The following is a 17,249-nucleotide window of genomic DNA, read 5'->3' as shown; positions in this document are numbered from 1 at the left end:
TCCCTGCAGAGCACTGCAGCATTGTGAGGAGTTAATCCAGCGATATAATCGTGCTGAAGACAGTATCTGTTTACCAGACAATAAGTCTCTGCCTCACCAGAATGTAACTAACCACGTGGGTAAAGCCGTGGAAGACTGTATGAGGGCCATCATTGGGGTCTTGCTCAACCTGACAAATGACAATGGTAAGACAACAAATTTTTTGCATATTCTGTGGTGAAGTGTCAAGTAAACCATTAGTGTAAGTAATTTTTTTTTGTATTGATTATGTTTTTTCGAGTCCAATGCTGTAAAGGAATTATGCATGGTATATGTTTGCTTACAGCCCTCAGTACTTTGTCTTTGTGAGCTGGGTGAGGAATTGCAAGTATGAAATGTTCAGATGGGGGCTTGGGCTGAGAGGAGCTGGTTTGTCATTAGAGCCCAAGGGTTTTTATTAGGCTGCTTACCATTATAAATGTGTTTTCAGTGTTAAGCCTCTGAACTCTTTTGTTTGCAGAATGGGGTAGTACAAAAACAGGTGAACAAGATGGTCTGATAGGCACAGCGATGAATTGTGTGCTTCAGGTTCCCAAGTTCCTACCTCAAGAACAGAGATTTGATATTCGGGTGCTGGTAAGTTCTTGTGCTTCTTACATCAATAGAGAATGATTTGCCTCCTTCTTGTGCATTGAGCTGCTCTGGTTCCTCATTTAGGAATAGTTTCCCCTCCAGTTTTCAGTGACCAGATATATACCTAAAGTGAGGTATTAAAGTTTCTGTAAAGATTTGGTGGGTTTGAGGGAAAAGGTTCACTGCTTGTTAAACAAAGAGATTTAGCTAAATAAGTATGTGGATTAATAATTTTCAAACGTCTTTTCAATTTTGGAAATATGGTTGATATGTTTGTTTGAGTTAAAAGCTCTGTCAGATTTACCTCAGCTTATATAAAATGGTCAGAGTGGCCTTACAGCAGCAGTGAAATTGTGTATGTGAAGGATCTCTTACAAACACAGGCTGAGGGTTGGACACCTGAATCCCTAACCTCTGTAAAGGAATCCTCAGCTCCAAAAATGTTTTTTATGTTCAGAACTGGAAAAAAAGAGATTGCTGCATATAAGTTCTCTTACATAGGGATTTTTGTTCTGTCCTGTATTTCTTTAAATCCTGATCCCCCTGTCTCTGACTGTTTCATAAGTTGTGTGTTCTCAGAAAGATAAGACCAAAGATGTTTATCTAATCAGCTGTTTTTTGCTAAATTACCTTTTTTCCAATGTGTGTAATATTGTTGGACTCTCCAATCTTGCAGGGATTGGGTCTGTTGATCAATCTCGTGGAGTACAGTGCCCGGAACAGGCACTGCCTTGTCAACATGGAAACATCGTGTTCTTTTGACTCCTTGTGTACGGGCGAAGGAGACGAGAGCCTAAAGATAACCGGACAGATTGATGCTGTTCAGGCTTTAGTGCAGGTGAGGAGTGTTTGTCCTGCAGTAGTTCCCATTTCTCATCATCAGACTCTCAGGGGCAAGGGAGAGCTCAGCAATGAAAATGTGTCAGGTTTTCTCTTCAGCATTTTGAGGAGTGGAGCGAGGGAGGGGGATGATTGCTGCTCGAACCATTGCAGAAAGAGCTTCCCTGGTAAAAGACAGTGATTTACAGACATCCAGTAAAACTTTTGTTCCCATACAATTTATTTCTGGTTTCATTGTTGCTGGATTATTTACTTTGACTTTTGTTTTAAACCAGCTGTAAGCTACTTTTCTCTTACATACTTTGCTTCCATAGGTTTTTTTTGGGTTTTTTTAAGCACTAAGGTTTTGGGACTTTGATTAAAAAATAGGATCATCCTTGATAACAAGCAATAAAATACAGATGTAATGATTATGGAAGTGAAACAGCATTCTTAAATTGACTGTAAAAAAAAAAAAAAAATAAACCCACCGATTAAATTAAGAAATTAAAAAAAAGAAATTATTAAAAAAAAAGAAATCCACCAATAATTTTGGTAAATGAGTTCCACCATGCAAACTAAAATGAAAAAATTCAAAGGAATAACAGATGTCTTGTTTCAGTGGAGTTAATTTTATGGATGCATTTAGCAGTTTTAGTTAACTTTGTGAAATAACTGTCCAGTACCAGACCAAAAAAAAAAAAAAATCAGTAAAAAATAATAATATTAAATATCTTAATGTATGTAGCTTGGCAAAGCAGTATTTTAAAACTGGTGATTGTACGGTTTGGGAAATAAGTCACAAGAAATAAGTGCCTAATATGAAATTCTCAGTTCATTGGCATTCTTTGCTAAGTCGTTTTAAATGACTCCTTCGTATTTTTGCTCTAAGAAAGCCAAGAGGGAATAGTTAGCATGAAAAGAAAGGGAGAATTGGTAGAGAACAAAAATGGACAGGAAATTATGGCAGCTTTTAGTCTTCAAGCTGTGTCTCAAGGAAAGTGATTAAACTTTTATGATGCCCAAGAGGAGCCTGGCGAGCGGTTCAGCACCAGGCAGGGAGGTCTCGCTGCGGAGCGCAGCGCTGGTGTTGGGCCAGATTATATTTTCCTTTGAAGGAGAAAAGCCTATTGTTAAGAAAAGCATTGAAGGCTAATTGTATTAAGGGGTAAATTGTGAGCAGGAAATAAACTCAGAGGTATGAAGTTGCTGTGTTTAGGGTTTGGTTTCTAACAGTTCTCCTGGAATTCCCCCATTAGCTGTTCCTGGAGTGCGAGCGAGCGGCGCAGCTGGCCGAGAGCCAGACGGACGAGCTGATTAAAGAGGCTCCCACTGCTCAGCATGATAAGAGTGGGGAATGGCAGGAGACGAGCGGGGAGATCCAGTGGGTCTCCACAGAGAAGTCAGATGGTACTGAGGAGAAGGATAAGAAGGAGGAAGATGATGAAGAACTTGATCTTAATAAAGGTAAAAGTTGTCTGGCTGTGATGCGCTCAGAGGAGGCAAAGAACAGTGTGATTGCATAAAATCCCAGCTTGTCCTCTGCTTCCTATCTACGTCCACTCTCTAGGGCTGAGAGTTCCTCAGTGTATCCCAGGTGAAACTGCTGCATAAAGAGGAACCATGCAGATCTGAAGCATGAGAAGTATTTACCTTTTCTCTGTTTCTTGAAAAAAAAACAACAAAACCAGCAACAGCAAAAAACCCCATGCCTTTTTGGGACACTCCATGTACAAAATATTCTGGAAAGGATGGCTTTTAGGCTGTTACCTCATTCCTCTGGAAGAGTCCTTGAAAGTTACCTGCTTTAATCTTGTTTTCCAGGGTTCTTGTTTCAAGCTACTTTAAGGGTTGGCCTTTTTCCCCCTCCTCTCCCTGTTTGCCTCTTTTGTCCCCATCTGCTTTGTGTCTGTCCTCTCCCTTCATCAGTGATTTCTGAGGTACCTGTGTAGTGCCTTGATGTGCTGCATCTTTGGTACCTTGTTCCAGGAATTTGAGTATCTCTGACCTGTCTCTGGAAAATGGGTCTGAAGCATCGTTCCTTCTTGTTTAATCTTCTACTGGTAGATGCAGTGTTTGACTTTTAATAGTGTTTTCATCTTAAGTTAATGGCTGTGGTATATTACTTCCTCCAACCTTGCTTTATATCCTTCCTCCTTTTTGTGGCTTCATCAACTGGTGTCTGCAGTTATTTGTAGTTTTCCCAAAATGCTGAGTCATCAGCAAAAACTGCTGTGCCGGTTATCCTTAGCACAATAAACTGCTTTGGGGGAAGTCTGAGAGGCATATAGTATCACAGGAAACATTTGCATTGGTAGTTTGGGGTGTTCAGCATACAGTTTGCACATTGAAATGGCAAATGACAAAATACTGTGCAGCAGAATGAGTTGCAAGTGAATGGAGACAGTTTTTCTTGTCAGGAATGTGCTGCTGAGTCAGTAAGAGTGGTGTTTCCTGATCTCTGAAATCTCAGTCCAAAAGCTCGTTTTGTTTGAGGAAAAGGCATTCTGGAAAGTGATAATGAAGGATTGTATTTGCAGCAGTAAAAGATACCAGCTGCTTAGAGAATACAATAGACTGTTGTCTCTTTTACAGCTCTTCAGCATGCTGGGAAGCACATGGAAGACTGCATTGTGGCCTCATACACAGCATTGCTTCTAGGCTGTCTCTGCCAGGAGAGTCCAGTAAGGGAATAAGTTGATTTTAAGTCCAATATAACGTTTAATGAAGTGATAATTTGCTGTATTCAAAGGGGTTTATTAAATTGGGCTTCAGTGTGAGCAATACGTTGGTGAAGCTACACTGATATATACAGCTTTGGGAAGAGTTGCCAGAGTTATTCCAGCCAAAACAAATTTTCTAAACTGTGTTTATCAAAAACAGTTGGAATTGAATATTTGACCTCTTTTACCTCTCTTTATAGCCAGCAAAAGAATTCACTTTGGAAGAGGAAAATCGGCTAAGCCTGTTCCTTCTCAGTAGTTTTAGTAAACAAGTTACCATCAGACTTATTTATTCTTTATCAGTCTGTTTTAGTTTTTTCTTCCATTGAAATGAGATGAATTTGTGTGTGTCCCTGTTAATTCAAAACAATTGTTTCAGATTGGAAATATGTAAGGGAAAGTTAAATATGTAGTAGAAGTTAAAAATATGGAACTCCAGTGGCTGAGAACTCAGTAAAGTCTCTTATCAAAAATATGTTCACATGAAGATGAGTTCAGGTCTGCCTTCAGGCTTGCCTGGATTTACCATGGTGCAGAAATGGCTTTTAAGGTGCTGTTCTGTGCCTCTGGACTGATCAGTGTCCGTAACAGATTTAGTGTTCAGAGTGAGACTGCCAATGAGATCAGTAATTCTCAACCCTTGGCAGTTGTAAAGGGAGAGCCTCTCCCTGTCAGGGGAGTCATCTGGTGGGGGTTTTAGTTCTTGATAATCTTTCAGGTCCTGGGAATGTCCAGTAGTAGGGTATTTTCCCTGTTTTTAGGAAAAAAAAACTTCAGCAAACCAACCATAAAAAATTATTTCAGCAATAGATTTCTAGAAACTTAAACACAGTAAAGATATGAGTATTGCTTAAAAGAGACTGACCTCATAAAGATGTCAGCAAAAGTCATCTTTATGCTGTGAATATACCTGTGTTAGTGCATCTCACATGCAGAGCATTGCAGTTCTGTGTCAGAAAAATGTTTCCCAAATAAGTCAAGATTGTTTTATTTCTTAGATCAATGTGACTACTGTGAGGGAGTACTTACCTGAAGGGGACTTCTCGATAATGACTGAAATGCTCAAAAAATTTCTCAGTTTTATGAACCTTACTGTAAGTAATACACATTTCAAATTGATGTATGTAGATATTTCTGTAATTCTGTTAATATTTAATGCATTTTTAGAAGCATTAACATTTTTCAGTTTGTGTCTTCATAAGAGCACTATTTTCTAATATTGAAAGCCATTTGTCTGTCATAATTCTGTCTGTCGTTATATTGTGACTGGCCAGGAAGATATTTCTGAATTGGCTGCCTGAACCTAGTTGCTTTTACTGATGCATAATTGTAACTACTAAAATTCTGAAAATAGAATAGCTCTCAGATATTTGAAGGAGATGCTACAAATGCTTGTTTGTTACTTGTGTTTTCTGTTGCATTTCCAGTGTGCTGTTGGAACAACAGGCCAGAAATCTATCTCTAGGGTGATTGAATACTTGGAACACTGCTAGATACTTAACTTCCGCTGCAGGCACTCTAAAGCTGGAGCTACCCTTAGACAAAAGAAGAAGTCATGAAAGAAGTCCTTGAAGGATATACCGAGAGCATTCATCTGTGTCATTCGTGTTCGGATTTTTAAGGCTACCTGGTCTCTTAACCATGCATTCAGCATTTTCTAAAAGACAGTTACTACATCAATCTGCAACTATCAAAAATGAGGGGAAAAAGGTTCTGAGCAAAGTAAATAAAGAAACCTTGCTGTTTATGATGCAGTGCAGTATTTAAATATTTTTGGCAGGGTTTACCCTCCCTATCTTTTTTTCTTGCTTTGTTCGTGACAAGTTTCAAGGGGAAAAACTTGCTGCTGATAGTGCAACTGCTGTTTACTGTTGAGCCACTGTTTCATGCCAGCCAGGTGCAAAGGCAGCTTAGCTACTGAGGTATCAAACAAATGTTCTAATAAAGAAGTTCTGGACAGCAGCACCGCTCCTATTTGAGTTTAATTTGCTCCTGCTTTTTTTATTACTAGACTATTCCAAAATCGTAAAATATAAATTTTTAAATACTTTTGTGATTTTAACTACTGTCTATATTTAAAATTTGTTGGAATCCAAAGAGGCGAGGATTGGATAGTTTATTTTTTATACTGTTTTGATTGAAATTAGGTCATTGAACTATTTCTCAGTTCTAAAACTCCTGTGGCCCAGGTACTGTAACCTGCTAGACCATAACGCTTTGTAGTTCCAAGAGCATGCAGACCCATGAACACACAAGCCATTTGAGGGTATGTTATCCACAAAAAGAATAGTGACTGTAAAAAGTTGTGCCCTGTTTAAAATGCAAATAAAATAAAGAAAGGAAAAAAAAAATCTAAAAAAACCACTCAATCCCAGGGTAGTTTACACTTCTGATAAGCAAAAACTTTGAAATGCTGTTTTGTTTCAAGGAAGAACTCAAGATGTGTTTTATAGTGTTGAATACAATGAATTTGGATGCTTTAGAGAAAAGAATTTTAAAGAAGCTAAAACACCAATGGGGATTCACGTTTCCAGCTGACATAATCTTTCTATTTCATCCTTCTGTAGTATGACAGAGTTGAAATGCATACAACACAAAGCCTTAAATTGCTGATATAGCTAAGATTTTGTTCAGTCTGAGGTCTAGTTCACAGCAAAGCATTGTGTTTGAGGACTTAAGTGGAACAAAGAATCCCAGAAAATACATGACTTTTGTAACAATTTTTTTCTTGCACTCACTATTCAGACCAACAGAATTGATTATTAATTATTTTTATTAAGGTGGTCTTGAATATTTGCAGACTGTTCTGTGATCTGCTTTGTTGACATTTTTAAATACCTGTATAGGTAGTTACATCATGTTACTCCATTGAATTTGTAAAACTTGAAGCCATAAAAATATTAGTTCTATGTATAATGAGGGGGAAATAACAGGAAATCTAACCTGCTTTTAGATCTTGTGTTATCTCCGTGTATAAAGTTAAGAACTTGTGCTTTTGTATCAGTGCCAGCTGTAAATTTTTTACATACAGTGGCTGCCTTCTATGTCTTCCTATTTTTGATAATGCAGATTGTTGGGAATTCTGTAAGGAAGTAACTGGTTAACGGCAAAAATCTTATGTTGGTCATATTTTTTTGCATTTTCTCTCATCACCTTCTAAAACTTAGTGTATCAGTGTAACTTAGAAAAGTTTTTGAGGTTGTGTTCCCCTTCGTTAAAAAAAAACCCAAAACAGTATTGAGGGAAAAGGTGTATGTAGATGATCTGCATCAGGAGGAAATGATGAAATATTTGGCCCATCTAGTTTTCAGATTTTAGAGATTTTCACATATATAATGAGATTTCAAATTGCTTACGTAGTTTTCTATGGAGAGATGGCAAGAGGAAAGAAGATGCCAATATGATGATGGGGGAAAGCAGGGACAAGTACCTTTCTTTGTTACACTGGTAATTGGGAATTGATTTACCTCAGTGTTTAACAGTTTATTTTTTAATGTAACTAATTGTCAAGCACTGACAAATGCAGATTTTTTTTTTTTTGAGGGTGGGGGGAGAAATCACCCTGTGAACTGCAGTGCATTTTTGTGTGTTAGACCCTCAAATAACTCTGCATTAAAGGGTACTTGAGGTCAACTTGCAAATTAAAGTTTTAAAGTAACATTTTTTCCATTGTAAATATTTGTGTAAATACTCTCAATTGGAAATTAGAACAGTAGAGTACTTTTCTGAATCCAATCCTATTTTTATTTTATACAGTATTTCTCAGCTGTGATCTTTGGAGCAAAAGCCAACGGCAGGAAAAATAGTTTGTACCAGTTTCATGAAGTATGTCTTTGGGTTTTTGTAAATAATTTTAACTCAAATAAAATTGCTACTTTCAATACATATCTTGTCTTTTAACATGCAATAAAACACTCCTCTGAGTGATTGCAGAAAGAAGGCAGTGTCAGGTAAATTGCTACAAGAAAAAATGAAAAAAAAAAGATGAAAAAAATGATAGATGAGCATCCTGAACGTAGTGCTTTGCTTTTTACCTGTGTGTTGGGACAATGAAATTCAGTGCCTGGACCTGAGGCCGTGGTCAGTCCAACCAGCCGAGGCTGGAAACTTTCTGGAGATGATGTATTGTGTCTCTTGATGCATTCTGGAGTTCTCTGCACAAGTTGATCTTTCAGTAACAGCTCTGGAGAGCTGTAGTCAGAATAACATAAATGTGATAGAGCAAAAGGAAAATGGTGCAGTTCTTTTGGTGAGACTTTTCACATGGGGGGGTGTTAACAGCTTTCTTAAGTGAAAAGGGAGGAAATCGCCCTGAATGTTGTTCTCTTTCTTGATTAATATGAATGATGCTTTAATTTCAGGATGGATTTTTACTCATGGATTTTTTCCTTAATTGGTACAACTAGCTATGGGTATGATCTGCAATAATTCATGAACTGTAACGTGAGTTGAATGTGACGTGTCACGTCACTGCCACTTTGAACAAGCCGCAGCATAATGGAACCTTTTCTGTGCTGTAAGGAAACGGTACTGGAGTTTGAAACATGGAAGAGTGTGTTGTTAGTGTGTGGTACTGTAAGAGGCAAATGCAGCTTTATGTAAGCAAATGTTTTAAAAAAATCTGGTAAGAGTATTTCCTCTTATTCTGATGGTAGTTACGTAATGGAAGCATTGTGTGCCAATGCTTAGGGGTGACATCAGCATTCTCAGATTAACAGGATAATTGTGAAGCTTCTACAGAAGATTTGGGAGTCACATCCTTTCTCTATTTCCATTTCAATCTGTTTTGAAATGCTTGATTTGCATAGGAGGAAGTGGTGTGGCCTGATGCGAATGGCACTGATTTATCTCTTATTTCCTTTCTGGACATCACTAAGCAGAAGCCAGAGTGTACTTGGTTAGCTGGGGCTGTAACCAGGCAAGCCCACATGGCTTTTCCAGTAAAGCTTCTTTTCACAAATGTGGTACTTTTCTTGTTTAAAAGGCATGGAAAACCAAAAATGTGAATTTGAGTTCAAAAGATAGAGGACTTGGGTAACTGCCATTCCTCTGCACTGAGCCTTCCTTTATAGGATGACCCGTTAATTGGGTTTTTGAAGATAATGAGATTGGAATTTGCCCTGAATTCCGCTAGCCAAGTGTTTTCAAATCCAGGCCACTGTAATTTTTTGATGTTGCTGCTTCTCTTCCTCTGTGTAATATATTAATTTCTCTTCGGATAAAGGACACAACTGGGTTCTTTCAGCTGCGTGGAACAGAAACCTTTTGATACATATTCTTTTTTTACTTGCCCTAAAAGTCCCTATCTAAGGGGTTGTAATTTATTAAGATGTTTGCAGCATCAGTAGGTTCAGATGGTCTTACTGTAAATAAAAATGAAACCATTATAAATAATGCAACTGCTAGAAGTCCTTACCCAAGGGTAGATAGGTTTACTAATGCCACGGGATCTTTATTCCAGCTGTGCAAACTGAGTTTGCAGCTGTAGGTTGTGACCCAGGTTGCCATGCTTGGTACGATCCATCTGTGTGTGACAGCAGCGCTCTGGTGATGCACAGGGGGCTGCCCTGGGAACAGCAGCCTCGGAGGGAGGAAAGGGAGCTGCTCTGGACAGAGCCTGACATTCGAGAGGCAGACGTGTCACATCTGTCACCTGCTGTCTTCAGACTGTGTCTCCACGTCTCCTGACCCACAGCTTGAGCTTCCGTTTCATCACTTGGGAGAAGTAAAGGCCAAAGACTCTCTCCATGCGTGGAAGGCCACGCTGGTAAATAATGAAGAGTTGTGCAGGCAGTAGTACCTATTTCCAGAATTCTGGTCTGTCTGAGGAGGACCAAAGTTACTTAAAGGGAGGTTCATTGGACTTCTGCAGAATAACATCAGAGGATATATAAAAGGGGACTCTGCTGAGAGTAAAAGAAAAAACAACAGGAGTTTTATTGGATACACTGCTTAGTGTAGGAATCCTTTAAATTTCCTGCATTATAACAGAAGATATAGTTGTGTCTGCATTTAGATCTTAAACATGGGGATGAAAAGTGTTTACCTGGGGTGTGAAGTGGATGAAATTATGTTATTCCACCTGTATAGCTGACCCTGTGATTATGTCCTGGAATGACAGTGGCTTTGTTTCTCACTGCTTCCAGTACATAAGGCATGAAAACCAAGGTGCAAGGCATTACTGCAGAAGTCTGAATGAGAAAGGGAAGGAAGGAGTTGGTTTTGTCAAATGATAGCATTCAGGAGCCTTGCACACACATCACCTCTGGGAATGATGCCAGAGTTGTGGAACTGTGGGGTTTTATTCATGGATGTATTGTTGGCCTCTTACCTCAAATATACATCTCTTGAAAGCATTTCTGGGGCAAAAAGTTTTAAAATATCCAGGCAGAGTTGTTTTCTGATCTACTGTTAAATTTCTAGTCTGAATTGGGTTGAAGTACAAACCATAAGAAAAACTTTGAGTAAGATCACTTCGTGTCACGGCTCTGTGCAGAGGCATGAATTTGGGTTGGAAAGCTTGATATTCAGGTTACTGAGCCTTAAAAAGCAGTTCAGTAATGTGTTATATAAAACTGCTGTGTAACATCTGGTGTCATTTTGCTGGCTTGTGTTTTAAATTTTGTCTTCATTTGGCAAGGAATTTTAAAGCAAAGCTATCTTACCCAAATTAAAAATATCTAGGTTGAAGTGCCATAATGAAATTATACTTTAGCAGCAGAAATCGGACATTGTAAATTAAATAGAAATGATGCAAATATTTGTAGTCTCTTTTGCCCTATTTTTAAAACCTGGCTATAAATTTTTAATAAGAAAAAAAAATCATCTTTTTAGTGGAAAATCTGATTGGAATTTGTGTGCTGAGTATATTCATGCATCTCAAACATCCAGTTTCAGAATGGAGCTTTGCATTGCGAAACAATGTTTTTTGTGATACCTTAGATTACAGTGAGAGCCTTACTGAGGCTTTTGTGAGAATAAATTTGTACCTGTTTTAGCCAAGATAATCATACAAGTTCCCCCTTATTTAATGTAGGTTATAATTTAATGTAGGTTATTCAAGTATAATTTCAAATGTGAGACAAAAGCAAACATACAGGACTTAATCATTTATGTATCCCTTCAGAGTGTAAATTGAAATTACTGGGGCAAACCAGTACTCTAGAATGATTTGTTAGTCTATTATACATCCAGTCTAGGACTGTGAAAAATAAACCTCACAACCTAAAATCATTCTGTTGAGAGAACTAAATTTTGATGCTTCTCACAAGAAGAGACAAATATACATCTATCCAGGCGTTATACAATGTTAAGAGGTTTATATAAAGATGAACTGTGTGTTATTTTTATGTAATACTTGTGATTAGTTTTCAGAAGTTCTCAGGAGAACTGGTTTGTGCTGTTTGGTTACCTTACACGATACAGCTCCAGCTTTTTTTTAAATCTGAAAAAAGGATGGATGTGCTTTGGTTTCTGAACTTTGCTACCCGGGCCCAAGTGAAGCAGCTCTTGAACCACAGGTGTCCTCACTCTCCCACGCTTCTCTGTGGATTTTACCTGGTCACTGTTTTCAAAATGCTCAAGTCAAAGCTTGCTAAGCTCAGTCAGTCCTGCATTGTGGTGATGGTCTTTAAAGCTGAGCTCAGTCTGTACCTTTTTCTGTGAGAAACCCTCAGCAACTGCCGAGTTCTCAGCAAGAGCCAGAGTGCTCTCGTCAGCGAGAGGGCGGCAGCAGGGGCACGGTGCCAGGCCGTGGCAGGGAGCTGGCTGCGCACAAGGGTTTGCTCAGGTCACCGGGAGCGGCGTCTGCTCTGGCTGCTCACAAACAGCTCAAGCTGTTCACCGAGGAGGAGTCTGAATTGGAAGGGGGGGAGGGCACCTGCTCAGGCTGTTTCTGGACCAGATCTTGCTGATACCAGAACTCCCCCATGTTTCCCAGGCTGATTTCAAAACCCACTTGGGTGCTGAGCCATTGTGAGCCCCATTTCCAGTGAGAGCAGCACGTGGCACCATTGCAATGCACTTTCTCTCCTAGATCTAAGCAAGAAAACATGCATTAAGATTCCAGAAATTACACAGCCAGAGGCCAGAAGGAGTTTCTATGTGCCCAGATTTCACTAACTACTGTTGTATGTGAGACTCTCCTTAGACTTTGTCAGTGTGTGTTTTGACTTCCCAGACCTCTTCAAGAGGGAGAGGTCATCTTCCTTTCAAACAGAATTTTAGGCATATGCAAGGCAAAGATAGCTGAAAGAGCAGGACTCCTCAGTACATTGTAGTTGCTGTTTTGATTGATGAAGTTTCCACAACATCAGTAAGTGTCTATTTCAGGAGCATATGGAATTTTTGATGTCCTGGAGATAAATTAAGAATTGTAAAGATTCAGACTTGCAAAAGAAAATGATGTTTCAGCAATAGCACAGTAAAAAGTTGTCATCTGCCTGTGACCAAGAGTGGGGAAGGAAAATAAATGCACGTGGTTAACAGCCTTTCCCTGGAGATTGTCAGGACACGGAGGTCTGATGGGATGAACCATCATTCAAGTTATGGTATCAGAAGCTGGATCAACAACTGGGCCAGGTGTGTGGTTGCACAGCACTCGCTGTTCTGAAGTGTCAAGTGTTTCTTGGAAGAGCCAGGTGCTGCTGAAGGCTCTGGGGATCTCCAGATGGGTGAGCAATTAGCTCATGAGCGTCTTGCTTCCCAAATGATGTTCCAGGAGTACCGCATGCTGTCTGGGATTAGGTTGCAGAGTCTATCCCCTAGAGGTGCCTTGGAGATTCCATACACTGCTGAACCAGAAGCAACTTCTTGCACCATTGAAAACTTGTCTGGATAAGCTGTAGTCAGTGTTCTGCTCAAGGTTTGGCTTGAGTTACAGTGCACACTGTAACATCTGCACACTTTATCTCTCAAAGTCCAGAACAATGCTGGCACTTAGCTGCCAGGTGTCTTCCTTGGAAGCTGCTTTGTTTTCTTCGTTGAATGCAATTGAAGATTGTGGTACAGGCCTATGAAGTGCCATCATTCTCTGTTTATCTTTCCCCTCTCTCATTTCAATATCACTGCTGAAATAAGATTTTGTAAGAGAGAAGTCCTTTGCTGGGGTACCTGAGAGTTGTTCCTTAGCACCAGGAAGAAACTGATTGTAGAATTTCTCCTCTACTCTTGGAGCTGGTGAGGGGAGAGGAGGGCATGTGAACCGTCCTGGTCTAAAAAGACTCTTAAATTACTACTGTTTCAGAATGATGAGGTCAGCTTCCATCAGTCTGAGGTCTGGGCTGCATCATGGCACTTTGGTTTATTGCCCACCTTTCCAGTGCCAGTTCCACAGAAACGCTGAGCACACATGAAGTTTGGAATCCTGAATTTCCACAACACAGTAAGAACCGCTGCTGACTATTGCACCATGCAGTAGTAGTAGAAAATAGGACATTTACTCGGGAGTGAACTCACTAGCCATGATGTCCAGTTGAAAGAAGAGTTACTAGAGTAGAACTCTGGTTATTTGAGATGCTGTGAAAGGTGTGAAACTCATAATCTATTGACGTCAGTATTTCAGAACAACCATCATAAGCATCAAACTGCAAGGAATGAAAGGAAGATTACAGGTATTTTGCTCTTTTTACTTTCCTGAGAAAAGAACCAGGAGGCACACAAACCTTAACAACACGGCTTCAAATCTGTCTTGCCAAAACAAGCTCAAGATCCAGAGCTCAAGAGTGACAAGTGTTCCAGTGGCAGTTTTCATGCTGATTCCTTCATCTTTGTAGGAACACAGCTGCTGGAGGTATGTTGTGCCCCTGCCTCTGCTGATCCCTGCTGCAGCTGGGAACAGGCCCCAGGAATTATCTTGAGGAGTTTCTGTGGCTCTCAAAACACTTGAAGGGTTGTTCCAGAGTCCTGTCTCGGTGATGCTGTGCCTGTGGCAGTGAGGGAGAGCTGAGCTCTGCCTGCTGTGGGCAAAGGAGATGTGTGTGTCTGTGCTGGGCTCCAGAGTGCTTTGTTTATGCAAGGGGCTCTGTAAATGCATCCAGAGCCTTTCAAGGGGGATGCAGCACAGGCAGAGCAGAGTTCCCTGCTCCTCTGAAGCTGCAATATTGTTTTATGCTGCCCTGGTCACACTGGCTGGGAGTTGTTCATGTTACTGCCTAACAGGTACCACTCTGGTCAGACTGCAGCAGTGTTCAGAGGAGATCTTCTGATCATATGGACTGGTGGGGTGGGATTTGGGATGGGAATGTGAGGCTCTATGAAAGGTAAGTGATAAAGTGTTAAATTGTGTCCTGCACGGGGTTAAACGGATTCTCAAACATGAGAAAAGGCACCACACCTGCTGGAATAAACAGGTGACCATGGAAGAGATGGTGCATGAATGTAGGATATATGTAGTGCTTCCTTGCAGCACTTCTGCTTAAACACAGGATTTACTAAGGAGACATCCCTGCCAGTGTGTGCCAGACACAGTGCTCTGCTCTTACTGTTTGTAACTATTTGCAGAGGATCTCAAGACACAGAGCACACTGGTTAAAAATAGACTTCTTGGAAACTTGGTGGAGTGGGAGAAGTGTCCAGAAGGTGTCCTGTCAAAGCAAGAACTGTAAGTATGAAAAGAGCTGTCAATCACTTTCAGGGCCAGCTGGTGTGGACCAAGAGACCTGTAGCAACTCAGCAAGTGACTGTGGTTTATAACATGTCACTTGCAGTTGGAACTAGAGCAAAGACTGTGACTTTGGAAAGAGCTTCAGAACCAGTCCTACTAACCACAGGCTAGCAAGTTTAACCACCCTCCAAAAGAAATTGCTAAGTTACACACTGTAGTAAAACATAGGCAGCTGGTGAGGTACTTGGCTAAATGTTGAGGGGTGATGAGAGAAATTGTCAGGATTGCTCTTGAAGCTCCGGAGGAGCTTATAAGTAAGCAGGCAGGTACGACATAGTTAATATAAAACCATGCAAATATTTGGTAGGAGAAACTCTGGAGATCATCCAGTCCAGACTTGTGCTCAGAGCTAGTTCAGGTCTTTGCCCTGCCAAGTTTTGAAAACATCTAATGATGGAGATTTCACAGCCTCTCTTGGTAATCCACACCCAGGACTATGCTTCTCTCCTAGAGGAAGAAAAAAAAAAGGTACTCATCAAGTTTTAAAAAAAAGCCCACACAAAAACCACAAACAAAACCTACACCCAACAAAAGAAGCAGAGTTTTAACTAAAGCTTCATTGAGCCCCTAAGCTGTTGAGAGAAGTGTTCTATCAAACTGATAACCTTCACTCCAAGGGTTTAAAAGAGAAGAGCTGAGCAGAAGTAGCGGGTTGTTCCCTGCAGGAGCACTCTGCCGAGTTCCCAAGGGCTGTGGGCTGAGTGCTGCACTGTTGGCTGGGTTCATGGCTGCCCTGACAAGAGGAGAGGCTGCCTGGGAGGGTGGGGAGTGCGGGCACTGCATTTGTGGTCAGATGCAAACCTGAGTGCCCAGAGCTGCGCGGGCTGTAGGCGCTGATGGCCTGATTGGAAGCACAATGAACGGGAGGAAGAATAGTTCTGTACTACAGCAACTTAAACTGCAAATTGACTGTTGCCTGCGGGGGTGAGTCTAACTGTTCAACTCCAACAGAGGGCAGAACGACAATTGTAACATCAGGTGTAATTAGGAAACCAATAGAAGAAGAAAACAAGAACCATCTTTGTATCACAGGATGCATCCCTGATGTTGCCTGGTTCAGAACTCAGCATGGACTTTAGGAAATAGCAAGACGCAGATACTTAATCTTTTTTTTCCTGCTTTATACCCTGATTCATCAGCAATGTGGAATAGCCAGAAGAGGTTATATAGCCCAGAATTCTTCAGCTTGAAGAAGAAATCATGACTAGAGACACATGACTGCCAACAGTAACAACAAAAAATTCAACTAAGATCTGGAAAACATGAATAGAAAATGACTGATTCTCCCAGTGCTCTCCTTTGTTCTGGTAAGAGGGAGCCCAGTGCAATTACCAGGTAACAGAATTTGAAATAAGGAAAAGGAAGTACACTTTAACACAGCACAGAATTAAACTGTGGAACTTGCTGCCCCACAATCCTGGGAAGAGTTTGCTCTGAATGCTTTGCTGCTGAACAGTAGCCTTTGCAGGCCAGGCAGTGCACAGCAATGCACAAGGGAGCAGTGTCAGTTCTCTGGTTTCTGCAAAATCCCTTTCTGCAAGTCCCTTCTTTCGAATTTGGCCCCAGGCCCCCCTGTGTCATTCCTTGGTGTCAGCACCACCATGTGTGTTCTGCAGTGTGCACATGCGGCACAAGAAGCTTTATTGCAGCCTAATTCCTCGGTTACCCAGCAGTGTCCCAGACACTGCTTCAGGATTAGCTGGGCTTAAGGAGTCATGTCCCTGGCTGACAATCCTGGAGAGGCAGACTGGCCAGGCCCTGGCTCCCTCCATGGGGCAGGGAGAGAGTTTCCACCCCACTGCTTCGGTGGTAGCATGGGTCTTTTCCCATTTCTTCCATACTTTTGGCATCTATTTTCCAGAGCTCAGCCTGTTTGTCCCCATCCTGCTTCTTTTCTAACTCATATTTCCCTTCACCTCTCTGCTTTCTCCCGGCCTCCGCATGCCTATATCCTTTGTATAAATAATTTATATTCTTTTCAAAAATAATCCAAGTCCCCTCGATCTGCTGCACTCAGATTGCATTTCCAAAAATACTAAACGAGTGGCACAGTCAGACAGACATACAGACAGGCCTTAGCAGCAGATCTTGCTCCCTTTGACCCTGACGGCCTCGTGCAGCGGTCGGCTGTATCCCCCGGAGCAGTGCGGGTGGTGAGGATCCCCCTCTGCTGCTCCCCGCTCGGTGCACCACGCGTGCCCTTGGGGGAGCTCGGCTCTTCCCTCGCTGCTGCTTTCCCTGCGGCAGCCTCGGTGGCAGGGAGGGACGGGAGATGGATGTGCAGCCCCGGGGCTCAGCGAGGGGCAGCCGGAGCAGCCGGCTCGCTCCCGTGGGCGCTGCCAGGAGCCGGGCTCGGGGCACTCCCGGGGCTGACAACAGCCGCTCCCATCCCCAAAGAGCGGCACCGCTGAGCTCGACCCCTGCGCTGCCAC

At 41.4% G+C, this 17,249-nt stretch overlaps 1 protein-coding gene across 3 annotated transcripts in view; it reads left to right on the top strand.

Annotated features, from left to right (window-relative positions):
• Window positions 1-5,904, top strand: part of WAPL (WAPL cohesin release factor) — a 126,817-nt gene extending 120,913 nt beyond the window's left edge. For all 3 annotated transcript variants that reach the window (XM_040070607.2, XM_040070606.2, XM_040070609.1), the window contains 7 exons: window positions 10-185; window positions 500-615; window positions 1,289-1,450; window positions 2,691-2,898; window positions 4,027-4,115; window positions 5,153-5,248; window positions 5,582-5,904. In XM_040070607.2, coding sequence (XP_039926541.1) covers window positions 10-185; window positions 500-615; window positions 1,289-1,450; window positions 2,691-2,898; window positions 4,027-4,115; window positions 5,153-5,248; window positions 5,582-5,647 — 913 coding nt within the window. In that variant the 3' untranslated portion in view covers window positions 5,648-5,904. The remainder of the gene's footprint in view (window positions 1-9; window positions 186-499; window positions 616-1,288; window positions 1,451-2,690; window positions 2,899-4,026; window positions 4,116-5,152; window positions 5,249-5,581) is intronic.
• Window positions 5,905-17,249: the final 11,345 nt, after the last annotated feature.

Source organism: Hirundo rustica, chromosome 8, assembly GCF_015227805.2.
Source record: "Hirundo rustica isolate bHirRus1 chromosome 8, bHirRus1.pri.v3, whole genome shotgun sequence".
Classification (NCBI taxonomy): domain Eukaryota; kingdom Metazoa; phylum Chordata; class Aves; order Passeriformes; family Hirundinidae; genus Hirundo; species Hirundo rustica.
This window is presented reverse-complemented; position numbering and strand designations above follow the sequence as displayed.